General features: G+C 39.6%; 1 protein-coding gene across 1 annotated transcript in view; it reads right to left on the bottom strand.

Annotated features, from left to right (window-relative positions):
- Positions 1-624: 624 nt before the first annotated feature.
- sorcs3b (sortilin related VPS10 domain containing receptor 3b) overlaps positions 625-26,114 on the bottom strand; it is a 40,701-nt gene continuing 15,211 nt past the window's right edge. Inside the window, exons 2-27 of the mRNA XM_061039927.1 lie at positions 25,456-25,523; positions 22,508-22,607; positions 22,196-22,354; positions 20,601-20,674; positions 19,666-19,742; positions 18,905-19,023; positions 17,044-17,133; positions 16,605-16,784; positions 15,256-15,402; positions 14,247-14,349; positions 13,759-13,835; positions 12,500-12,591; positions 11,569-11,676; positions 10,520-10,637; positions 10,209-10,342; positions 9,523-9,636; positions 8,912-9,083; positions 7,642-7,828; positions 7,204-7,337; positions 6,691-6,814; positions 6,255-6,367; positions 5,838-5,972; positions 5,343-5,442; positions 4,332-4,437; positions 4,056-4,216; positions 625-1,089 (exon numbers count right to left, since the gene is read on the bottom strand). Of these exons, the coding sequence (XP_060895910.1) occupies positions 1,025-1,089; positions 4,056-4,216; positions 4,332-4,437; positions 5,343-5,442; positions 5,838-5,972; positions 6,255-6,367; positions 6,691-6,814; positions 7,204-7,337; positions 7,642-7,828; positions 8,912-9,083; positions 9,523-9,636; positions 10,209-10,342; positions 10,520-10,637; positions 11,569-11,676; positions 12,500-12,591; positions 13,759-13,835; positions 14,247-14,349; positions 15,256-15,402; positions 16,605-16,784; positions 17,044-17,133; positions 18,905-19,023; positions 19,666-19,742; positions 20,601-20,674; positions 22,196-22,354; positions 22,508-22,607; positions 25,456-25,523 (3,057 nt within the window). The 3' untranslated portion in view covers positions 625-1,024. The remainder of the gene's footprint in view (positions 1,090-4,055; positions 4,217-4,331; positions 4,438-5,342; positions 5,443-5,837; positions 5,973-6,254; positions 6,368-6,690; positions 6,815-7,203; positions 7,338-7,641; positions 7,829-8,911; positions 9,084-9,522; positions 9,637-10,208; positions 10,343-10,519; positions 10,638-11,568; positions 11,677-12,499; positions 12,592-13,758; positions 13,836-14,246; positions 14,350-15,255; positions 15,403-16,604; positions 16,785-17,043; positions 17,134-18,904; positions 19,024-19,665; positions 19,743-20,600; positions 20,675-22,195; positions 22,355-22,507; positions 22,608-25,455; positions 25,524-26,114) is intronic.

Genomic DNA, 26,114 nt, shown 5'->3' with positions numbered 1-26,114 from the left:
TCACTTAACAAATAATACCTGAAGTAAATAATCTCTTATCTACATTTCTGCCTTCAAACAAACACTTCAAATCAGAATAAACCAATTTAAATGCGAGATTACTGTCGCCTGATTATGAAATGATAATTCATACTGGATACTGCACTCTGCTGCTGGAGGTCCAGTAGTGTCTCTTTAAATGTAATGAGCTCCCCCCTGAGTTTTCCCGGTAGACTTCACTCCTTCGCTAGCGAGAATAAAAATGGCGCAAAAGCTTTGTTCTAGGCATGGAGTCCATGGGTTGAGATACCAGGGGAGGGGATTTCTTTTAACAGAATCCCACTGTGATGTCACAAGGAGAGCAAATTTGAAACGGAACATTTTTGTTGTTTTGTAAGACTTATGCAGACCACAAACAAAGGACTGGATGGGTTTATTTCACATTTTGTGGGTCAGTAGACACTCAGGTTACCCAAATATATGTTCAAAAACACTGTACAAGTGGATTTTTCAAAATATGTCCCCTTTAAGGCAAAAAATGTTATCATAGCAATGGTCTATTTTGCTTCAACCACAATTTCCATGTCGTTCTTTTTATGTCCTGTCCTGACTCCTGAGTCACCAGCCCCTCCCATCCGACAGGGGCAATTTTTCAGGGGTACATATGTGCAAACAGCTATACGGTCACAAGTTTTTTTTTTTTTTAATCACTCTGAATAGTCATGTACTATTTAGTACAACTTTTTACCCATGTTGTAGAACAAAGAAGCAAACCTTTATGCCTTTTGGGAACAGTAGCCTACATATTCACCAATGTCTTAATTTCTCCGCCCTCAAACTAGAGGCCCCTGAGTCCGGCTTGGTTTGGCTGATCTTCATCAAGTATCGCGAAGTACATACTTAATCTATCCATGTGAGTTAAAAACATGACTTTGAACAATAGCAGCTATGTGTGTGGAAAAACAAAACAAAAAAAACCAAGCAAAGAAATTCAGCACAATTGTAACACAACAATCTGTACTTACTGAGTGACAGAGCGCATGTCTTACACATTTGTACAGTTTGGAAACTCTCTTGTAACAATTCTCTCCATATTTCTTCCAATTCCTCCTGAAAGCAAGACAGAAAAAAAACAGGTTTAATACAAGAACACCGAGCTGCTTTGCGTATAACAAGCAGCCTGTTTTTATACAACGGAACGCTGATTAAGAATAATTTGTATTTTGAGTTTATCTACATGTAACTGATCTCATTATGAACTTACATATGTCTTAAACATCAACCAAAGAACTTAAAGTTGACTCTATATGTCTCCAGTTTGTATATGTGAAGATCAGAACGCTTCATTATGAAGTCATCTCCAATGCTTTCTGGTTCAAATAGCCTGCTGTTGTCTCAAAGGAGCACAGCCGATCCACACTTTTATCTCTTTTTTCTTTATCTCTCGTCTGTGTCAGTTTGACTTATTTGAATAACTGTATTTAAACTACTGTGTGACATTTCATGTTCCCTTATTAAAAGAATAACCTTGTGGTAGATTCATCGAGGTTTTCCAGAAGAAGAAAAAAATCTTCAGATGTAAATAGCTTTATGTGCGGAGTATTTTAAAACTAAAACCTGTGACAATTTGTGAAGTAAAATACAAGATACCGATTAAATGTGAGAGCCGAGAGGTAGCAATCTAAGATTTAAATGTCTCATCGCTCTCATCAGTAGATTTTGTACCCCAACAATGACAGTCAGGATCGCCTTGAGTTTAAAAAGCCGTGTGTGTAGCAGGAAAGGGACCCGACCAGAATTTATCCACTCACAAAAAAATACAAATCTGAACTTAAGTTAAAGTCACTTTCACTACTGCTCTCAAACTTCAAATTAAAAGCCAGAAACCAAACTTATTTCTACTAAGAAATACTTTCAAAGTCAAGAAATTATCGAGGTGTAGCCTAGCAGACACAACTGTCACTAAAAGTCACCATGCACTTAGTATTCATAGCTTTAAGACTTAAGTTAATTTCTTCTTCGCTAATAAAAATGTACCTTGTTTTGTCAAGTTTTGAGAAAGTATCTACAGTGTCGAATAAAAAAAAAACATTTTCTGCTTTCATGGCTGTTTCACACGGGTTCTGAGCATATTTCAGCCATCTTTAAGTGGCCATTTAAAGAAATGCACGTTTAAATCATCAATGGCTTCAATTAGAATCTCCAGAGATTGACTCTTGAGTTGAACATATAAGGACTTTAAAGACATGAACAAAGGTGAGCATGTAGGTACATCCTTGTCCCTGATTGGCTGTTTCATGTTGTTAAGTGCAATAAATGCAACCTTGCATTTCGGGTGAGATTACTTGAGAGCTGCTCTTAAATGTTTTAGTCTGTACACATTACCGTCAGAAGGAGCAAGTTGCTGTATTAGTGTGTTGTATTCTTCTACACACTCAGCTAAGACATCTTTTTACCCCTAAATGAGCTCTGGAGAGCATCTCAAATGTTCTTCTCTGAGGCATGATGAGTGGATTCAGGCTCAGCCCTCAATGTACTTACAGCTGACATCAAAGCAAGTTAGTTTCTAAAAGTTTCATTCTCCCTCAGAGAGGTGGTCTAAGAGACTGACTTGTGTCTGTCACTCTGTATCACTCACATTGACAAACACCAATGTGCAGTGAATAATAACATGGGAGAGTCCTGGACATATTTAACAGGTTAATAAATTCTTAATTCAAAGGATCTGTAAGTATCAACCAATAATAAAGCATGTGCAAATGGGAGCTGTCATCCTAATCCTTCATTATGAATTTATATTCAAATAAATCCATTTATGGTCTTTCATTAGATTTTACTTTACTTTTCAAATTCTGCTTTCGATGTTCTATTGGCTTCAACCTTTTTATGAAGTCTGCCTGTGATTTGCATTTCAGAGCTCCCGCTGCACTGTTCAAACTATCAATGACTATCAGACTTCTTTCCTAGAGCTTCTAAAGCCATTAGACTAGAATGAGATCACATAAAATCACTGTACCCAGACATTAATTAAATTAAAAGTGTTTAATGTTTCTGCCTCTGGTAGGGGGCTTGTTTCAAACTGTCTGGAACAAGACCCCTACAGGCTTTTGGAAATGTGTCCAACCTTTGTAAAATATATTTCAGAGGAAAATTCTGTGCAAAGGTAATACAAATTAATCTACAAGTCAGAGTATTTAGTATTTAATATTGGGCATAACAGTGAAATACAAGATTGCTTTGTATTCAAGCCAAAGTCAGAATGTGTGACAATACACACTGAGTCTGTGTAATAAAGGAATCATTAAACAGCAGGTTGTAAATTTATTTAATCAAACCCCAAATCAAAGGGTCCTATTCTGCTCTGCCCTTTGGTAAATTAACCATTTCCAAAGAAACCAGAAAGGATTTAATTTGTTTCAGAACAGCACCGGCTTGGAAAAAGGTGAAAACAGCTGAGAGATGAAGAATGGCCCAAAGTGCTGAGTGACCAGAAAAAAGGCCTGCAGCCCACATGTCTGTGTCGGGCGCACCGCAATGCTACTTCTGTCAAGTAAACCACGCTGTCCTCAGGGACTGATCGTCCTCATCGAAAAAGACATTGCAGTGAATGTCAGCCGTAGCCATCAAAAAGTTAACCAGACATTTTTTAATTCTGGTTACCTGCTGTAGTTGTGCCTGCGGTGTGTCATTTGCACAAAAACATGACACTTTTAGACTTCAACGCTCAGTAGCATCTTTCATAGAGGAGACTTCATTTTAAAAAACATTGAAGCAATGTTGCTTTTGTGTCTAAATACAGCTCGGTGTATTCAAAACAGATGCTTAGTGATGACTTTTAAGGCGGTAAAAAAGTTAATTAGTCCCCCTCATAGGGACAGGCATCCTTTAAATACTGTATCATGTGCCTGAGAAGTGCACATATATTAATATTCTTGATTTAATTTAGTCTTTACATAATGATATCAAAGCTGTCATGCACTGTAGATGAGGGGAAAGCGAACTTCTTTGTTGCTAGGACTTGTTCACATAAAAAAAATCCTCACTGTTGTAAATCTTAAAGACGTAGGCAGACGTACCTCGGCTCCGGCCCTCAAGCTCCTTCTCCATGAGCTCTTTTGGAGAGGGAAACTCACTGAGCTTGACCTTTGTCATCGTGTCGTTCTGACCCACTGTACTGATCACTTCCGGATCCTTCTCCTGACTGTCCTCGGTCTGAACGTGGATCCAGGGTATTTTCCTTTTCGCGAGGGGAGAGCAGAGAAGCTGGGTGAGGTTTTCTCAGATACAAAGGAACAAAACTGAATTACCAGTGGAGTCCATTCACTTTGCTCTACCAATCAAAGTGAGCGTACCTTTTAAACTTGTAGATGAAGAATGCCGCTAAACCAACAAACACCACAGTGAGCAGCATCAACATGGCAGACCCGCTGTGGATGGCATTCGAATCCACAAGTGGTGCTGAAAGGTAAACGTATCTCATGAGTGTCACATTTTTCAGGCAGGATAAATGTGTTGAACAACTTTTCCCCCTCTGAATGTCTTATTTCAAGGAGATTACTTCCAGTGCCTCGCGTCATGTAACAACAGCAGGTACAGTTTGAAGTGCTGCTCTCTGCCTGTGATCCCCTCAGGGTGTTAAAAGGGAACCTTTAGGAGGACTGCTGCCTCTCCCTGGGGTCCGTCATGCAGGTAGCTTATGCATAGTCATGGCTTTCTAAATGCTGAGATGCAATATTCAAAGTTTTTCCCCTCGTCGGCCATCTTTCTCTCCTTCAGAGAGAAGCCTATGAAGCGTGTGACCTTTGTGGATCATTTTAAAGGCGACCCAGACCTTTGTACGCAGACACAAATGAAGACAGATCCACTGGTGGATGAAAAGGGTAAAGCCACGAGGGGCTGATCGACACCTTTTTTCGATATGCTAATGACCCGGTGACCCTGCCGATTACCTCAGCGCATACCAAACGACTCCTTTGTCAATCATTTCATTGATCGAACCGATTTCAAAGAGAAGTACTGTCTCACAGCCTCAGGTGCAAGAGTGATTCACTGTGAAAGATATTTAAATCCTGTGATATTCTTTATCACACAGATCTCGCTCAGGGAATGCTGTTGTCTTTGTCTTCTTCTTCAGAGTTAAAAAAAAACTCAATGTCAAAACGTCCCATCAAACACACGTGGCTTATCTTCTACACATCAGCAAGCAGAGCTAATGCTCTGTTGATGTGTCGACAAAATTGACTAAAACGGCATAAAATGAAAGCTAACAGAAGTGTTCTCACTCACTTGGAAAAGGTTTTAAACGTAATGACATTGGTAACTGTAGATGTGTGTAGATGAGCGGAGGTTTCAAACAAACTTACCCAAAGTTTGCTGAGTCATGTACACAACAATGTGAGTATCAGCCTTCAGCTCGAAGTGGATCAGGCCTTGGTTCAGGGCGGTGACAAAAATATTAGATATCTGTTTTAGGAATGTAAAAAAAACACACATTAACACAACACTTATAGGAAAACACATAGAATACAAGAGTTCAATATCATTATGGCCAAATCATATCATGGACTGGCATTTACAAACTGCACTTTCTCAACAACAAAAAAGAAACTTTGACGGAGAGAGAGTTACAGATTTAGTGTTTTAGTTTTGTTGCACGTTTTTACTTTTTCCTCATCCCTCAAACTCCCCTTACATCCTTTATCCAGGTCACAAACACACACAATGTTTTCATATTAATTATCATTGCACGGTCGTGTAAACGCAAAACAAACAGCTCTATCAGCATCAAACCTTCTTCAGGAAGTATTTTTTTTCATTCACATAACTAACTAAATGTTTCTACATGTCGTGTCTCTCACCGTCTCGAGAGCCTCCTCGCTGCTCCTCTTGTGCTCACTTGATATATGTTCATCAGGGAGGATAAAGAGCTCGGCTGAGCTTGGGAGACCCGGGTACAAAGACACCAGCAGCTGATCTTCAGGGACCCCTGACACCTGGAACAACAAGAGAACACAACAGGCTGGTAGACCTCCATGACGGTTCACTCAAACTTCTGATCTGACTTTGTCCCACAGCAAACATATTGGCACCAGTTTCAATTAAATTTGCAGGGGGTGTCTGGTTACTGACATCATAGCTTACCTAAAAAGAACCACATTGACCATTAAACATGAGTCCAGGTTGAGTATTGCACACAGGTATGAAATAGTAATAGCACTGAGAGCCACAAGGTGCAGATGGTTCCAAGAAAGATCTCGAGTTGAGACTTGATGTACCTGTGACAGAGCTGTCCGCACCACACGCCCTACGTCCTCCCTCCACTCAGGGATGTCAGGATTGTGCTCGTCAAGAGCTGGCGAGAACGACAACAGCAGCGACCTGAAGAACTCTGGGGAGAGAAAAAACAAACTGTGAAGTGAAGTCTGTCAGAGTATGAGTGCTACTTCTGGTTTCGTTTGTGATTAATCAGATGTGCGGTTTTGTCTTCTTTCATTTGGCAACATAGGCCCTGAAGTTAATTGCTCTTGGAGATTTCGTGTTCGCCTACCGTGACATTTTTATTCATTAAATAAGTCCACGTCGACATCAACATGGCGCTTCTTGCAGAGTGGACTGAGAGGCATCATACTTTCCCAGAGATAGCGTATTGCATATTCATGTAACGTGCATGGTACCAATTAAAGTGCTTTGAAGACTGTCTACCCCACTCACCTTTCACAGTTATAACTTTGGAATCCTGTATGATGGTGCTCCCAGAAGCAACCTGGACCGTGACCTTGTTTTTTCCCTCTTTCTGAAACGTGTATGAGATGCTTCCGTCCAAGGTTATAATGGGCTGGATTTCAAAAGGAAAAACACAAAGAATTCCTCAATTAAAAAAAAAACCTGCGTCCTCTCAGCCGGATACAGAATACTCTATGTACATGCAGCCCTTGACATACTGTATAATGAGGTGGTGCTGCCGTTAAAACAATCAACATGATAAATAAATATGGTCCGCCTAGCTGGCTGGATCCCCCTAGAACGACACCGGGCAGCCACGTGCAGTCACATTTTACATAAAATGTGTGAAGGCTCTGTGGATTTACACTTTGCAAACACCAACACAAGGACATAAGGAGAGGAGAAGGAGAAGGAGAATGGAAAAAAAAGACTGCAGTGAACAGGACAAACTGTGTAGTTGTGTGTGTGGGGACAGTGGGAGTGGGAGGAAAAGCTTCTCACCTCGGAGCTGTTGTCAAACCACCAGAAGAAGGTCAATATTCTGGTGTGGCTCGGCCAAACCACTGCAGTTAGATTCGCCTCCTTCCCACTGATGGCCACGATAGGAGCCGAGAGATATACACGCTCCACCGGACCTGAGGCAGCAACACATGCACCGTAACACATCTATACATATGCAAACACGTGTGCATACATACATAATGCACGCACACGCACACATGCAGCAAACACAAAGTATTGTTGTTATAGCAGATGATGTAGATTTAGCTTCAGGTGTGTGTTTTTTTGCATTTTCCAAGGCTAAAAGGCATAAAGGTAATACAAGCATGACTAAAACGAAATTCAGCAGAGTGGGGACGTGACTATCCATGAAAGAAAAGAGGTTCATGCTATGAGCACTGCCGCAGGAATGAGTAATGACATTTCTTATTCACATACTGGTGATGTGTAAAAACAGCGTGCTGCTGTCAGATCCCTGGCTGTTTTCCGCAGAAGCTGTCACACGGTAAATCCCAGTTGTTCTGTAGATGTGCTTGATGCCATCATCGGTCCTGCTCAGGTTCGAGTATGTGATCTTGATGCCGTCCCCGAAGTCTAGCTGGATGCTGGTCCTCAGCGAGTCTCCCTGAGGACACACCGGAAAACATGGCCTCTGTCAACACGGCTTAAGTCAGGATGCTTCAATTACACCACGTAGGAGTGATGGAAGCACGGTCCACTGCCAAAGTGCACGGCTGAGATGTCCTTTAAGAGGTGTCACAAGCATTTTGTTGGCGAATATGAATGGAAGGAGACAGAAATTCAACAGAGAAAAGAGGAAGGGAAATTAAAAGGAGAGCAATGGACTCTTGAAAGTTTCCCAAAGTAAGAAGGATCTATTTGTAATCTGGTGATCTTTCTACAGATAAAACCACACCAACATATTCCATTAATGAACTGATGTGTTTTTCCACACTTATTACAAGAAGATAAACACCTCCTCAGTAACCCCATGTGGGATCTGGTCATGCAGATAGCTTTGGTTTTATTCACCCCTGCTTTTAGAAGTCTGTTAGATTTCTGCTGCTGCATAGATCGATAATGCTTCATTTGTGTTGCTAATAATACATTTTATTAAACATCAAAAAGACTCAATAACAATTTGTCTAAAAATCTAAACTATCTAAATTGAGTGTAACCATTCATTCTTCTCATAGGATGTACCTCAATGAATCTGTGACTGTTCCTCTCAGGCCACAGAAAGGTCTGCCTTTTCAGTTCTGAGTAATGTGTCTTGACAAATATTTAACAGATATCCATGAAATTAGACAGAAACATTCAAGGGGCTCTGGGGAGGAATCAGAAGACATTTTGGGTTTACATGTTGTTCAATGTGGTGTCATAGACTGATTCTCAAGATTTTGAACTTTAAATTGATATAACACCACATTTTTTTAATTAGAATGGCTCAAAATGTGCGAATACTTTCATTCTGCCCAGAGGATGAATAAATGTGACTTTTAATCAATCAAGCTTCCAATAAAGTGCTAAATATCAGCATATTCCGTTAGTCATTGAGAACAGTTAAACATGCTGTCATTGTTAGCATATAGCTTGCTGATGCTAACAGAGTCTACCTGTGCTGTGCTTTGGTTGAACAAGCCATTTCAAACAATTGGCAACACAATTTCCATCAACACTGCAGTGACCTTTAGGTGGAATGACTCACATCATCGAGGAAAACCATGAAGGTGACGTTGCTTCCAACACTTGCACTGAGCTCTCCCACACTGGTGGAGAGCCGGAGGCCTCGAGGGGGTCTGGGACGACACGCCTGCCTCCTGGGTGAGTACACGTTCTTCCCGCTCTCCTTACAGTTATTGGATAACACCTTCCGATACCTTGGAAGCACAAATTTGTAGAAATTGTCTTTTCAAAAGTACATTTTCCCTAAGATGTCATGTTTTTTAAAATGTTTCTGTTACTGTTTCTGTTTTTCTGAGGTAAAGCGGAGACGATATGTCTCAGATTGCACCTCCTTGGGGTTGCTTGCTTAATAGTCAGTCTGTATCCATAGTGTATAGTGTAGAATATGAATGTATCTGTGAGTTTATTAACATAATTGTTGTGCATAGTCAAGCTCACTTAGCATTTTAGTGTATTATGGAATTGGGACACAGTCAAGGTTACTTTTTTTCAGCTCAGTCTCTTTTTCCTGAATCACTGAGCAAGTGAATGCCTATTTTTTTTTTTTTTTTTTTTGCTCTACATAATATGACAAACAAGTTGGACTGGAATAATATTATTTTTGTGATGGATTGAACATCGAGGGCCACTTACCCAGTGCTGTTAAGAAAGCTTTGGCTGGAGCTGCAGCTTTTAGCTGCCCCATTTGGATTAAACCAAAAAGCAGGGGAACACTTCCCATCCACCTGGCGTTCCCACCCGTAATCACTGCCAAAAAAATACACAACACTTCATAAAATAATAAACAGTGCTACTCAAATAATCTGGCATCTACAAGCTTTTGTTGTAGGGCACATTCAGAGCTTCATGGCATATTCTAAGACCATAACTAGCGACATGATTGCCAGACAAGCAGGATCAAAGAGAATTCCAGACAGATGGATAAAAGATATTCAAAATTCATTTAGTGATTCATTATTAATTGAATTCTAATAAGTCACTTGACATTATGCAAATTACAGTGGCTTGATGAAAAGTTTCTCACTCCCATCTACAATTTAAAAACTATAATTAGAACTGATGAATACAGTCACATTAGTTATCAAGTAAATATGCAATGTAAGATTGATATTAAGGCGGATAAAGTTTAGCAAACTGATACTTCTGTTTTTGATGACAAATGTCTACAAGCAGCTTTGATGAGGAACAATTGAATTAGACGATGAGAGGAGAGGAGCTGTTTGGATAGGACATAATAAAGGAATATAAGGATCAGTGAGGATAATAGTCTGAGTTACAGTTTAATCTCATCTGGGAAACCTGAGAGGGGAAGTCATTACCATTCAAAATCATAGGATGTGCAGACGCAGGGCTCTGAGGAGTAGATCCTTGAATAGTCCTGGGCCAGCATGCAACGGTTCCCTGGCCTTCGCTTCATATAGATCTGCTTCTCGCCCATCACACACAGCTCTCCCTATCAAACAGAGAAAAATGTTATCTATTTTTATCCCAAGATGGAGAAAAACTGTAAAGAAAAGAGAGACATATTTGTTGATGCATTCAGCATTCCTACTGTGTTTACAGTGACAACAGGCAAACGTGCATGTCTTGAAGTTGACAATAAATCAATAATGTTTAATATTCCTGTTACCTTGTTGTGCAGGTGCCATGTCTGGTAATCTCCATCCATGCATCTCCTGCTAAAGAGACCCTTGTAGTCGATCTTGATCAGCTGCCACTCTGAGCGATGGCTGAAGTGTCCAAAGAAACTGGAAGCCATTCAACAAAATGCAAATGTATGATGACAGCAACGAGATACAAATGTAATTTGTGTGAACAGACGAGAAAACATTCTCTTGACAAAACATGCTGTCGGATTAAAATATAATTTTACACCAAGAACTGGTATTTGTTTTATTCTTGCTGGTCTACACTAGGGACATGTCATGATTTTTTGAGACTTTAAACTAATCTTAAAAATATGGATTTTTTCCTACTTTTTTTTTTTTTTTTTTACCAGTGCCTGGTTGTAATGTAGCACAACTGAAGGATGAGAGCTGTAGTGCATCTGAAAGCTGTTTGCTAACCACCATTACATAACAAAAAAAGAAGAAAGCATCAGGAGACACAACAGCAGCGTTAAAGACTGTATACAGTAACTTATCAAATTATCCATTGTACTTACGGTTAAGTAAAATAGATGTTATACTTTATTAATCCTGATAGGGGAAATCCATTTTTTCACTCTGTTATTGAGACATGCTACACACACATAGGCTGAAATACACACACATACACAAACAGGATCCTATGGACATGCACTAATGGAGAGATGTCAGAGTGGGGGCTTCCCACAGCTAGTACTCAGTAGCTGCTGGTGGGGGGGGGGACCACACCAAGACTTGAACCAGCGACCCTCCGGTTCCCAAACCAAGTCCCTACAGACTAAGCTTCTGCCGCCCAAAAGAGAGATACTAAATTTGTTTATTTGCATCTTCAGTAAAATGATCAGGATGCTCTGTTGGCCCATTAATTCTAATAATTAATCAAATTAATTCATATACATCCCTGTCCACCCGCTAGAATATTAGTCACTGGAAGCAATAAGAATACATTAGTATCAAATTAAATTATTACCAGTGGCATTAAAAAAGGAATTTGACTTGAAATGCACATCCCTGAATACTCGCTCCTGCTTACGTGATTATGTGATTGTCAGATTCTGGCTCCATTAAAACTCCATCCACATACAGGGGAGCCAGGGAGAAACTGTGCCGGTCCCATTTCTTTCCTTCGTCTAGACTGATCCTGAGTAAAAACAAACAACAGCTGTCAGTGCACAAACATCTGTCCGTGTGTCTGTCTGTCTGCATATCCGGTCATGTTTATCTGTCTGTAGTCGGCCAAATATATTGCTTTCTCTGTGCATACAACATTAAACATTACCAGCACACAGGCTGAGCAGTGAAAAAAAAACATATACAAAGAAATATGATGAAAGATTTCAGGTCATTTAGCTTTTGCCAGAGGTGAAAAATGGAGCTTCTGGACTCTCTTCAAAGTGAAGAATTATCTTGACACCAGGCTGAACAATAAAACAAATGCTTCCCAGTGCAGGTAAATTTTGGAAAGTGTCAAAACAACAGAAAAGAGAGATATGACTCTGGTTGTGACATTACAAATAGATTTGGGGGGGGTTTCAAATCACCTTGCTCAGAGCTTAATCACTTCTGACAGGGCTGTAGTGAGCAGGGACATCAAAGTGGATGGTGTTACAAAGCTTCAACAATATAAGGGACTTATGAGGGCATTCTCAGCCTCATATTTCCACCCCGCTCTACTTTTGATTTACATAAAAGCACTCAAACCATCATATCCATCCACAAGTACACAGCCGTTCTTCTGCTGGAAATTATCCTGACAGTTCTGAAGCCGCAGTCCTGATACAACAATCAGGCCAACTTTGCCCATCAGGGTGTCAAAACATTACATGTAATCATAAGCTCCATCAAACCCAGGGAAAATAAAATGATACCAAGGTAATTTCCCACTACAGAACAACTTCAACACCTACAGCTTCTGCCTACAGTAATAATGACATCAGCTGTTGTTGAACAGACGCGACACCTACCACAAGTGTCGGATGGACGTCGCTGCATGTAACACTGCCAGCAAAGCTCCGCCATTATCCAGAAACCAAACGTTGTGCTCTTCATTAAATATCTGCAATAGCCACAGGTAACACAAGAACACACATTCTTTGCTCAAGTGGAAGTACAGATACTTGTACGAAATAAGACTCTGGTGAAAGTTGGAGTAATGTTTCCACTTCTTCCCTGGATTAAAAGTGAGAAACGACAGGCACTGAAACGTACCCACTTCATAAGAGTTAAAGTAGTCTGCAGGAGGATATTGCTTTTGGCTGTTTACGTGCAAAGCTAACCAAATCTTGAGTTATTTTTGTGTTTTTTTGTATTTTTTAAGTGTTTTTAACTTGAATCAGTCTAACCTAAATTAAACATGAAAATACATCGCCAAAAGATATAAACTATCTGCTCTCAAAATGTTGGTAATGTGTGCTGGTTCACTTCTATCAGAGCTGCTACAAGGTTGTAATGTTGTGTTCATCATGTTACGCCTGTCTTAACAACCAATAAGGCTTGTATGTCTATGTGTTACTGTCTTATCCATTTAGTTAAGAAACTGCCTTAATGCTGCAAGACATGAAGGCAGTCAAGTGTGATTATACATTTATTAGTTTATTTTGACAGTTTTGAAAGTTGTGATAGGCTAAGGAGTAGGGATTTTAAAAACTAAAGTAATGAAACCTGAAAACTTTACTGAAGTACTGAAACAAAAAGGGCTGAAAGTTACTCATTAACACGCTATGAGCATTTTAAAAAAATAAATACATCACAAAATCTGAATTTATCTCAATACGGTATACGAGAAAAAATATTTTGTGTAAACAAGCGATAATTAGTATCCATGCATGTTGCCTATTGGTGAATAATGGCCTTGTTTTCAAATCATTCTGATATGGTCAGATGAAGCTCAAGCTTGCTCTCAGCTAATTTTTTATTGGGCTTCAGGAGAAATATGTTACAAATAAAGGAACTGTGCTACACATGAAGAGCTGCAGATAGAGATAAAAACTGTGAGTTATAGCTACTTTACACTTTTTCATTTTCCTTTTTTAACCCAATTTATATTGTTATCACAACAAACAATTTTTATCATACATTGCGTATTTTTCTTTATATCCTGCCGGCCTAGTAAAGTATTTTGTACTGAGTGTTTTCACAAAAAACATGTTTGCACAACAACACATTTTTAATGTGACTACGCCATCTTTTCCAGGTTTACTATGATACCTTTCGTGGGTCTCACCTTTCTCCAGCTATTTCCTGCATCTGATGATATAAACATCCCAAGGTTGTTAGAGGACAGCTCTGTTCCGATATTCCCTGAGTACAAAAAAAAAAACATGAATAATTTCACTGGGTGTGTATTTACATAGCAAAGACTTCCATAACAAACCTATATGCACAATCAACTGATAGAATCGTTATTTTTGAATCTCTGCATGTCTTCATTTTCCACCGGAGGACACAGTTATAACTTCCTGCAACCCAATCATCTCCACCAAAATATGAGATTTCGGAGTTGGATTTTCAGTGTCTGATTTCAATGACAGAAAAAGGGCACTGTGTGATTAGCTTTGTGTGTTTTCGTGGCTACACTGTAACAACCATTTATCTGAGAGACTAGGGATGTCTCTGGTGATGAAAAATTAGCAAGGTCCCTTCGCCTCTGTCAGCTCTAATCTGATCAGTTTAATTTATAAATCAAATGCTTGTCCTTTTGGGTAACTCTACCTGTAGCTACGATGATCCCCGGCACAGACTTTTTGCTGGTGATGGGTCCCGACGTGTACGGATTCTCCGACATCTCCAGATGAAGATGCAGCGAACAAAATGGCTGTCAACAAAAAAAACCAAAGTCAATGCAGCACAGGTTGAAGACAATATGTATCAGGCAGATCTTCACAGAATTATAATTAGCTCTGCCTTCAAACTTTTCTCCCCATTGATAGAGAAAAGCGCGGACATTTTCAGACACCATTTATGGAAAACAAAGATACTTTGTTCCTCTCATCTCCTCTGCCAGAAATAGAGGCAGAAAATGGCTGAGAGGACACAAAGGGCATTTGAATTGTTTCATTCTAAAGCAAACAAGGCATGTAATTAAAATTCACCAAGATGCACTGATAAAACTGGAGAAATTGATTCAAATCATTTCCACTCATCTCTCAGAGTAAAGCACAGTGAAAAACATCAATAAGGCTTTTCAAACGGCTGCAGTGGAGGGGGTGAGGGGGAGGGGGTCATAAAGCATTATGGTCTTCGGTGTGACAGAGAAAAACTGTAACCTGCTATTAAGTGAACAACCCGCATTATTTCAAACAATCATCGAAAGAACATGCTGATTGAATGAGGTGGCGATCATACCTGCTGAATAACAATACCGCCTCATAATGTGATTCTGTGTAATCTAACATTCATTAGTCCCATGTGACTACAGGTAGTAAATTGAAATCACAGAGGTTAATGGAAAGTCCAGACCCCTGAAACTAAAGGCAATGACACTCCATGGCTCACATCAATGATAAGAAAATTCCAGCCAAGCCTCTTTTCTGCACTTTAGGAGGTTCAGAAAGGCGAGCTGATGCTGAAGCTGGCACCTCGCCCTGAGAAAATACGACTCGGAAGACAAGAGCATCCATAGCACAGCTGATGAGGTTGAAACATTTGACGGATGATGTGTGTCAAAAAGCTTCATTACGCATGAACAAGAGCATTCATTCACTCCTGCCTGAAGGCTCACCAGGATGCAGTCAAGGTTTTTTCCCTCAACATCAGTGGCGGGAGCTGGCAGCAGGGCCCATGTTTGTCCCTTGTTGTAGGTGATAAAAGTCTTGACGTGATTGTCCAGCAGTTTGTTGGCGAGATACATGCCATTTATCCCCTCCACCTATCAAAGGAAAAAAACAGCAACAATTCAGTTATATCTTGGGGGGAAGCTCCAGATGTATTGATCAAATTCAGGATGTCGTGAACCATTGGATGTTATTTATTTATTTTTTTTACAGCTAAAAGGATTACTGGATTAGTTGACCAACAGAAATCTATGGTAATTAAATTGAACAAAAGTTTCTTAAAACATTTTAAAGTCCCCATAAAACGGAACTCTCAGAGTATCTAAACTGCCAAGTCGTGATTTATTCCTACTTAAACGCTAAAGAACCAATCACAAGATAGAAGGCGGGGCATAATGTTGGGATGCGTTTGACTGGATCATGGAATTAAACAAAGCTTTTTAATTGGTTGAAAAATGAGTAGACGCCTCCTGAGTGCAGGATGAGTCATCAGACATGAGAGATGTTTTACAGGATGAGAAAAATAGGGATATTTTGAAGGTAAATTACTGAGACAATTCTTTATTGAAATATACTTGGCAGATAAATAAATGAACATTTAACACGTGAATGTTGGACAAACACTGACAAAATGTAATTTTCATTTCAAGGGGACTTTAAGTAAAGTACTTAACATTTATCACTCAAATGAACTCAAAGTATCAAAAGTACTCATGACACAGGAGAGCCCACGTCAGCACAGTTATGTTAGATTATCAGCCCTGAAGCATTAAAGTGTAACCATGACAGTATTACATACGAAGCTGTATCAATGCATCTATTTTCAAACTCAGCCTGACTATAGTAAGTATAATCTTTCTCTGTCAAACACATACAGTAATGTCTAACTGTGATGATTAAATCATTAAATTAAAGAGTCCAATATTAATGCTTAAAATCTAGTAGAGTGCATTTACCGTATCAATTGGCATGAAATGAATATGTTTAAATAGAATAGCCTCATGTTTGTACTAAGAGGAGTATTTGAGGAGATCCTGACTACCATTGCACCACTGCATTTGAGACACTTTTTAAGTATTAAAGCTAAAAAGTTCCTTGATGAATTTCTGCTTTCTCTGTCTTCAATTATTTCAAATCGTAGGTTCGAAATTATTTTATCATCCCGATATGGAACATTGAAGCACAGTTGGAAGTAGCCGGTAGGTAAATGTGTTTATTGGCTATTTGTTCAATATTTTCATTGTTTTCAGTATCTGGAAATAAAAGCAGCAGACCACGAGTAAGACTCAATACACACCTTATAAAAGTCGACCAGGAGGTTACCGGCAGGTCCTCTGCTGGTTCGCAGATTCTCTAATGAAAGGGTGAAGTAGACCCCAGGTGAGTCGGAGATATATAGGCTGTAAGTGTTGTTCTGATTCCACTCCTGGACTGCAGCAAACACTTGCTTCTCATCTGTACTGATGATGTGCATGTCCTGTAGGAGGATGTGCATTAGAGGAAGATAAATTGTGAAAAAGAAAGGGTGAGAACAACAGTCAAGTCACATGGGGGAAGAGAAGAGCCATTTCCTGGTGAGGCTCTTTTAAAGAAAATAATAAAGTTTGATATTTCTTCACAAAATAACATGACTTGATTTCTAGCAACGAAAGAGAAGAAAAGTGATTACAAACAAACACAATTATCACATTTCCGTATGACATTCATCTACAATTATTTGACACTTTGGTGCTTACCTTTGGCAGACAATACTTAGGTAATTGCATCCTCTTGAAAGATTCTCCCCTAAAGGAGACAAAGTAGCTGGCCCGCCCTGACTTTGTTACCTGTGCAATGAAGTCAGAGAAGCTCCATCACTCTTTAAATAGTGCAGCATATACATATTTTAGTGTCACTTTAAATAACACCTTGTTTTTCTCCATTAAGGTCCGTGACTCGTAATGGCACATTTCATCTTTGATTGAATTCATGAGTGTAGTTTTTCCTACGCTGAAAGGGTTATGTAGACGGTCCAGAAAAAGAAAAAAAAAAAGAAAAAAAAGGGATGGGATGGGAGGGAGAGAATTTGCTACCATCACCATCCCAAATGTGACTCTGCAGTGAAATGAGGACATGAAGCTCCAACGTCTCCAGGAGGAGGTATATTAATTCTAAACGCATGACTGAGTTGATAAAACGCTTGCGATTTTTACTCTGCTTTCCACAGTGTTGAAAGGAAATTAAAATTACAAGCACAACTGAAATTATTATCATTATCTCAATTAGTCCCAAGCTAAGAGGCACTGAAAATTGTGTTGGCTTTATCTACAGTATGTCTTGAAGATCTTAATGCACTGCCACTTCCCCATCCACTTACTGCTAGGCTAACGCTACTTGATTGCTTATTTTCTAATCAACTAGAAGGATGGTGTTTGTCCCCCAACACACTACATTAGGGCTCTAATGGAATAATCTATCGAAAATCAATGGGCTGCATTTTCCCAGGCCACATTTTTGAGGATGTTGCACTTGGCTGTTCCTTCTCTCCCAAGAGACTTTAGAGGTGTTGAAGACTGCTTATTTCGTTGTAGCCCAATCGATAACCTCATTACTCTTTGTCAAGTTAAATCCAACTGCCCCGAGCAATGAAAGTCACCAGAAAGTCATCTGTGCCGCCACCGCAGCTGCACGCAGACGCTCCCTGGGTCCAGTTATTTTCGCCAGCGTCTTCCCCGTGTCTGCCTCTGCCTTGACGGTCAATCTCATCTCAGCTAAATGCAATTTGGCGTTTTATTGAATCACCATTTCTGAACCACGCTGTGATATTTTTTCATACATTTTCTTTCTTGCATCGCAGCCATTCCAATCAAGTCCGTGGATTAAGTGTGTTGAAAGTGAAACTAGGTCACCGCTAAAGTATTGCTGCTGCAACATCATATCATATCAAAAGATTAAATCTGTGGATAAATAAATTAGAAACGAACAGAAAACATTCAGGGGTGTAAGGAGTGCGGGATGGTTTACTACAAACAGTGAGCTGAAAACTACAATAATTTGATTTTTATTTTCCTAAAACTTGGCTTGAGCCTTACAGGGATGACCAAAATGCACCCAGGCTAACCAGCAGGGAGAAAATTACTTCACTGTGGATAGAAATCAATGACAGGGGAGGGCATTTGAAAATTAAATTTCTAATAATGACCCTGACTGCTGCTGTCTAATTGGAGTCAAAGTCAAAGGGAATGGTAATAAGGACACCAACCTGTCTATTCACAGCTCCTTTGCCATGTGCTCTCAGCTAGCAAACACACTTTTCAGGCAGGGAGTGTTGTCTGTGCGGAAACTCAAACACATGAGTGTGCCTTAACATGAACGAGACAAAACATAATCAAAACACACATCGGGCTGGTGGGTAACAGGTGTGCTGGGGGGAAAGCCATTATGTGGGTTTTGATGGAAAAGCATGAATTGGATGCACAAGAGACAAAAAAAAAGAAAAAAAAAAAAAAGGAAAAAAATAATCCTAAGAAAACCAAAGGGAGACAGAAACCTTTGAGTGAAAAGATGAAAACATTTGGTTTGGTTTCATTAAGAGAAGTACTCCATTACTATGCAAACCTGTGTGAAAACAAATTCATCCTGCACAACCAGCGAGTTGGTGTCTACATATCCGGGAAACAGGTACTGTCTGTTGGCCTCTGTGCAGCGCTGGGCTCTGCACTTCACGTACTGGGCGCCTAGAAAGAGGCAAAAGGAAATCGATCAGAAGTAAATTACAACCATTTACCCTCAAACAGTACTTTGTATGCTCTGGAGGTGCTACAGTATACAGTATACATATGCTAAATATGCTAAAGTTCACAGTTCTGAGAAAACTTTGGGCTGAGGCAACCCTATGAATAAGAAATATTCAACCGTACTCGTAGTTACACGGTAGAAAAGTGACATTTTTGCATTCCAAATTAGCTGACATTTAAGACTAGTTAAGTAGAAGCTCATGTGGTTTGTCACATTTTAGTGTTTTTATTGTGTGAGAACGGAAAAGTTTGCATGGTAATTTGGAGACTTTTTCTCACTGCAGGAGTTTATTTTGCAATGCAGGAAACCCCTATAATTGGTTCGACAGAATGCTGTTTAGAAAGGGGAAGTTGAGGTTTGTCTATGAGACACAGGGGATAGATTAAAGGGAACAAACATCCCTCAACCCGCTAAAACTCTCCGATTTTGTCAGAAGACACCCATTCTGCTTTACTAGACTTCAGGGACCAATCTGAGCGGCAGAACGGGTCTCATCTTCCTTGTGACCTCGCTCTAAATGAGAGGCAAGGGGGTCCTGTGGGGTCTTGCTACTGCAGTGGACAGGAGTGGAGCACACTCACGGCTTTTTGCGATGCGCGTCTCGATGTGGACCACATCAGATTGAGAATCTGACAGAGAGTCCAGCCCCATTACCGCCCTTGAAGAGAGAGGATGGAGGAGGAGAAGATGGAGAGGAGCAGAGAGAGGTGAAGGAAGATGGGGGGGAAAAAAAAGAAAGAAAATGAGATAAGAAAGAAGGGGGAGGCAGGGGTGAGAATCAGAGCTGTAGGTGGACATTGTGTGAAAGCAATAGAAAGATGTTTTTATCTCCTCTACATCAGTCACCGGCAATTAATCTCAATTCACCAAAACATCAAGAGATGAAACAACAAGGTGGAGCAAGGGAGGCGGACATAACACCAGTTATTCCCATAAATATCTACTGAAGCAAATCTGTGTTGTTATGGAATTGTGGGTGGCTGCAGCACCATATTGAAAAATAACTATTTGACATAATATGTTTGAAGGAAGGGTTTTCAAGAGCACAGATAATGCATTGTTTCGCGCTCTACTATTCCCGCTGTGCTGTCTTATCTATCAAACGTCTCACTGTTCATGCATGTGGAGAGGATGTCCTCCATCCAGTGTCCTTTCTTTCCCGATTGAAAAAAAAAAAAAACACACACACTTGGGTTTGACACATACCATGACAAACAGGGATAAACGGGCTGACATCAACATTCACTGCCTTGTGCTCGAGCAGTCTGGATTACTAAATGACAGCGACAACAAAAACAGCGTGTCATGTTTGTGCTATGGAAAAAGGAGCACAATATTGTTTCCTCCTACGTGATATGGATACAATCAGCTTTGTGTTTGCAAAGGGAGAGATCTGGTTTTGACAAGAGGTCACTGGATCCTTCTGACAGCACAGGGTCATGAACACTATCATTATGCAAATTACGATCAATCAGTGTGCAAAAACAGTTCAAAAATAGGATCCGTGCAATCATACCAGTAGAATCGGCCTGGCATCACGTTGTCGTGCACAAGCAGCCATTTCCTCCCAAAGTCAATTGAGCTGTACAGCTGCAAGACAAAATTAGGCCGATCTTCATCACACTTTACGATTGCTAACTATCACCATCACGACCACAGCAACAAAACTTACACTTAAAAACACATTATGGATTCAGCATCATATACATTATAGCATCCTCTGATGAATGATAGCCTCGGACTCCACACAAGCTCCTAAAGCATGATGTGAAAAAACCAACAGAAGAGCTAAAGCAACAAATTAAGAATCACAATCCTTCATAAACTCGTTCTGCTGTTAAGCTTGATTAACAACATGATAGAATAATGATAGAAATTAGCAGGCTTTTTTTTTTTTAATCTATATCAATCAAAAATAATGATGCAAACACATGAATGTTAATTGCACAATAACAGCCAGTGTTCTGACTAAAGGAGTGACCATGTTAACTGGTGACTTTCAGCCAAACATCTGTGGTTGTCATAGTTACGTCAACTTTAAAAGGAGCAGAAATTAGAAACATAGCGCTTCCCATCGAATGGTGAACCATGCAACAGTGGTCTTCGGATCCTCATTTCTTAAACAGCTATTCAAATATGAAAAAAGAGTGGTTGATTTTCATTCGTCATGTGTGTGAAAATACAAAAATCAAAACAAAATACAAAGTGATTTTCTTTTTCATGGTTTCTTTTTCATTTCTCTTACATTTTCTCAAGGAACTCTGAGGCATCGCAATTTGGCACTCCTGCCCTGTCGATGACAAGATCCAGTCTCAGGATATGAACAAACAAAGCGTCTGTTACTTCTGTTTGCTAGTTATTTTCTTTATTCTTTTTTAAATGGAAAATATCAAATGTAACCATTTTTTTTTTAACTTTTGCTCACCCGGTTCTTACCATGAAAAAGAAAAGAAACGTGTGTTTCAATTCTGAGTTTTGCATCTTCATACAAAAGTGAGATAACTATGTTTCTTATCTTTTAATACCAATTTCAAAAACAAGAATCCAAAGACCAAAAGCTACACAGACCTGAATGTCTCGTTGTTCAGTGTTTCATTGGAGACGTATCTGGTAAGTTTATTTTGGTTTATGAATAAAAACTCATTACAGAGGCATTTTCAAAGACAGCTACTGTAGCCTAGTTATCCTTTTTTCTGTTTTAACAACTGTTGTTACTACGACAACCAGCTGAAAGTCAACTGAGTGTCCTAATAAAACGAAACACCAGAATTATGGTTAACAGAGTTTATGCATCCTTGCTAGCTTACATATATTCCTCCTAATAAATATACAAAAGTAGGTTATACAGTCACTCAGTATTAATAAACATAACAAACTGCATACTAATAAACCTTAACACTTTAATTAGCAATGTGCTTAACTAACACAAAGCACTGCAGTTTCTGTCATTCTGGATGATAAACACATCATTTTACAACCGTTTGTCCATCCATTATTACAGAATTCTTTCAAAATAAAAGCAAATTGCTCTACAAATAAACATAAACATCATGTCATCTGGGTCATTTACATTAATAGTGTCATTTCCCCCTTATAGCTTGCAGAGGCTACCTTGCTGTCATGACTGTAGGCCAGTATCCAGTTCTCCTGGGCAGGGTGGAAGAGCAGGCTCAGGATATTGAAGTTAATGGTATGCTTCTCAAAGCTTGCCCCTTCATCTGAACTGATGAGAACAGCGCTCTCTACCTCTGGGTCGCTAAGCATCATTATCTAAAGTACAGAGGGCCAGACGAGGGATATGGCATTAGAAGAGGGAGAGAGACAGAGAGACCGTCATTTGGTAGCAATTTTTAAAAAGCTGTAATTTGATGTAGGGACTAAACTTCCCGGAGATCAGACAGAGGGATAAAAGCAAACGCTGACCTTCTGTTTGTTGGTAGGGCAGACATACAGGTAACTTAGAACTGTCCTTGAGCCCACTTTGTCGTTGAGTTTGTTGTAGGTGCTTCCGTAATCAGTTGATCTAGACACAAACAAAAAAAAGCATGTTACATGTTTAATGAAAAAATCCATTAGAGACCTGCCTGAGACAGATTTTAAAGCACTATACCAGTGTGTTAGCATGTTTTGGCCCATTTACTGCAAGTCAATTAGTCTTTACATGAATGCATCTCTGAAGCACACCATACATTTCCAGATTGATTTTCTCATGTTCAGAAAGCCTGTAGCTTTATCGAATGAACCTGCAGTGGGAGTCTAGCTTCAGGCTGTGTATAGTTTGTACTCTTGTGTATAGTGGCATATCATGGCCAACCGTTGAAGATAGTTAAGCACATATAAAGTGTGTGCAGCCTGTATAACACAACAGGAAGAAGGTAAACAGGTTGAATACTTTGACTCAGAGGAGGAAAATGTCAACAGACAGAAAGTAAAAGACTGCAGAACCATTCTCAAATATATTCCACAATGCAGTTTTTAACTGATTCAAAAGAATCAGCCATGCAAAATGTTTTATAGGTATTGAAAAACATTCAGCAGGATTTATATGTCCTCAAGGATATGTGCAATGCATCATGGTGAGTAAAACTGAATGTAATCATAACTGTGTTCACATAAAAACTCCCCGGTGTAATTTCGGCATAGTGAAACATCTGTAAAAAAGTGGGTTATCATTGTGTGGTAAAACATTTGGCGCACAGGGGGATACTCTTAAAAACTCCTCTGTGCCACTATACTGTAAAGGAAGAGCTAACATAATACAGATCCATAGGGGGTCGAAATCACAGTCCGGTACCACAGAGAAAATAAGGATGTCAAGAGAAGCTTTTTTCATTTAAGAGGCTGACATATTCATTTCGGAATTTCCTTCTTACGACCATTTAGCAATAATGTGGCTTTGACGAACACATCATGCAGACTATACATCCACTTTACACACGTCAAGTCTTTGAAAGCTGATTTTCATGCTACACTGACATGTAATGAAAACAGCAGCAGCCTGACAGGTAGGAGATTAATTTATGAACTTCAGGTATGCTTTGGAAAATGAGCAGAGCAGTATATACAGTATGTATGATTTGTAGATGAGTAGTGAGTGTGCATTTTGTAAGCTTACATTAAACCAGTTTTAGTCTCCCTTGCAATCCCTTTTAAAACATATATAACTACAAGATTATCATAAGTACAAACATTGCCTGTGTTTCATAGGATTCCGATATCATGTGTCATCTTGTGCAACAAATTAGCAACCTGAAGGTGATAAGTACAGGTTTATGATGAAATATGTGATTCATCTCTCTGCTTTTTTTATTTCCTTTTTATGAGAATAAATGACCCGTTTCTTGGCCCCTCTTACTTAAACAGGCCGTGTTGAAATAAAATAAGACATTCAGGTGTTTTGCAACTTCAAAAGGGTACTCCACAGAACTGCCTGTTCCTCACAAGTCCGTGCCTCCCGTGACAAGGGTAGATGTGTTTGTCATCCCAATCTTCATATTTCTCCTCGCTCTCAGTTCTACCTGAGTGCCTCCAAATGTAATTTCACTGCATAATTGGATAGATACCCAGTGTCTGCTATCATTGTCTGTGCATTAATCTGAATCGTGCTGTTTGCTGTTGACATTGTTTTCAAAGACTTTCCCTCTAAACACATTTGTAGTTGTGTTTAAGTACTCCTTTCTGGTATCTTGTCTGTTGCGCTAAAGAAAGCCTCCTAAATAGTGTAATTGCATCGTGAAGAATTGTTAGTTGAAAAAAACTGAAGCTATCTTCAAACACAAAGGGTCTTGATGCGAGCAAAGTTGGGGTCTGCGAGCTCCCATTGATCTGCACATTGCATTTTTTCCACCAACAGTTGCCTGAAGCTGGAGTCATAAATCATTTATTGTGTTATCACGGAAATCATTTACTCCTGTTTCTTTTCATAACATTCAAATCTGTGCTTTTCTAATATCCCTACTAAGAGGCTCGTTGCAGCCCCTGAGGTACGCTCTAATTTACTCGCTGTGCCATTGTTAAGCAGACACCTTGATGATGGAAGACCTCCTGTACACAATATGGGATTTCAAAACGTGTCAAGTCAGGTGTAAATCTTAGCAGCGCCTCTGGTGAAACAGATATTAATTTGAACCTCTATGCTTGGTGGAGTGATGGTCCCTTTTTTTTGTGTGTATTTCAGAATGAAATGAGTTCTCTGCAGGCTACAGGAGAGGTGAGAAAAAAAAAAAAGCATATCAGAGACTGGATAGGGCTCCTCGGTATAATCCTTAATGAATTCTATTCTTATTTATGACCTGACAGGGCACTGTAAGTCACCTCTCAATATATACTGAATGGAATTACTACGGCTATAGAGTGGCAATCGCATGTCAATTGCTTCTGAGACAAAAGGTTACAGATGACAATCAATCAAAAAACTCCATCAGGAAGTTTCTAGGCCGGAGATAAGAGAGATCCAAACAAAGAATCCTGCAGATGAGTCTCCCTGTTTGTCTTTTCCAAACAGACTATCAAGAAATATGTTGTTCATGATGGACAGAACACAGTGTGGGCCTACTTTTTAAAAGGTTGTCGCAGTCTTAGTTGTGTTATTTATGGAGCTGCAGGAGGCAAAGAGGAGGAGGCTTCATTCTGAGCTACTCCAGATTGCTTTATTAAAACATACTTTATATTCGTTTCCAGTGTAACTTGATTGCTCATATCCTTGCAAAGGGGCGCTCTATAAATCACACATACAGTATACTGCATCCTCTATGAATACATTATTGTGATTGTTTTCAGGGCCGTGCTTTTGCATTCTTATAAAATCTTGCGATGATGTCGCAATGTTTCTGTTCAGACAGAAAGCAGAAATGATTGAAAAACAACCTCACCTCCAGAGTGAGCTCTCTGTAACAGCCCCCAGGTTGAAGTCATACAGCTTAGTCAAGATCAGGATCACCTGCAACACAACAGCAACAAACACATGTAATTACGTGCACTTAAAAGCCTTTGCATAAGAGCCTCACACATTATTCACACATTACCTATCGACACTTAATGACATGGAATGAATTCAACATGCCTGCTACATCTTTTTACTAATAAAAATCCGCCTCATGCAGAATGTAATGCCAATGACAAGGGATCCTCATGTTGTCAAAGATGTCTTCCGGTGAAAGGATCTGAAAAAAATATCCATGCATGCTGTCAAGAACTATGTTTGTATCTCATGTGGAATGATGCCTACATGACAGCAAATCTGAAAATAATTGTTCAGTGAACATTTAAAAGGAATTCAGTCAGTCAGTGACTGCACAGAGACACCCTCTCTCATCTCCTTCTTTTATTTTCTTTTACCTTAAAGGTAGTAAAGCTGCAAAAGCACCGACAAATGGCGATCTCGACTGTTGATGGAAGACTTTATGCCTCTTATTTTGTTCACTGGAAAAAGTCCAGTTCCAGTTTTCCCTAAATGCTTTTGCGTGTTCTCTGAGGATGGTTGGACAATGTGTTTCGGGGGAAACAAAAAACGTAGCCCATAAAAGCTTGC

The sequence above is a fragment of the Labrus mixtus genome, chromosome 6, assembly GCF_963584025.1.
Source record: "Labrus mixtus chromosome 6, fLabMix1.1, whole genome shotgun sequence".
Lineage (NCBI taxonomy): Eukaryota > Metazoa > Chordata > Actinopteri > Labriformes > Labridae > Labrus > Labrus mixtus.
Note: the sequence above shows the minus strand (reverse complement) of the source record. Positions and strands in the feature narration are given on the sequence as shown.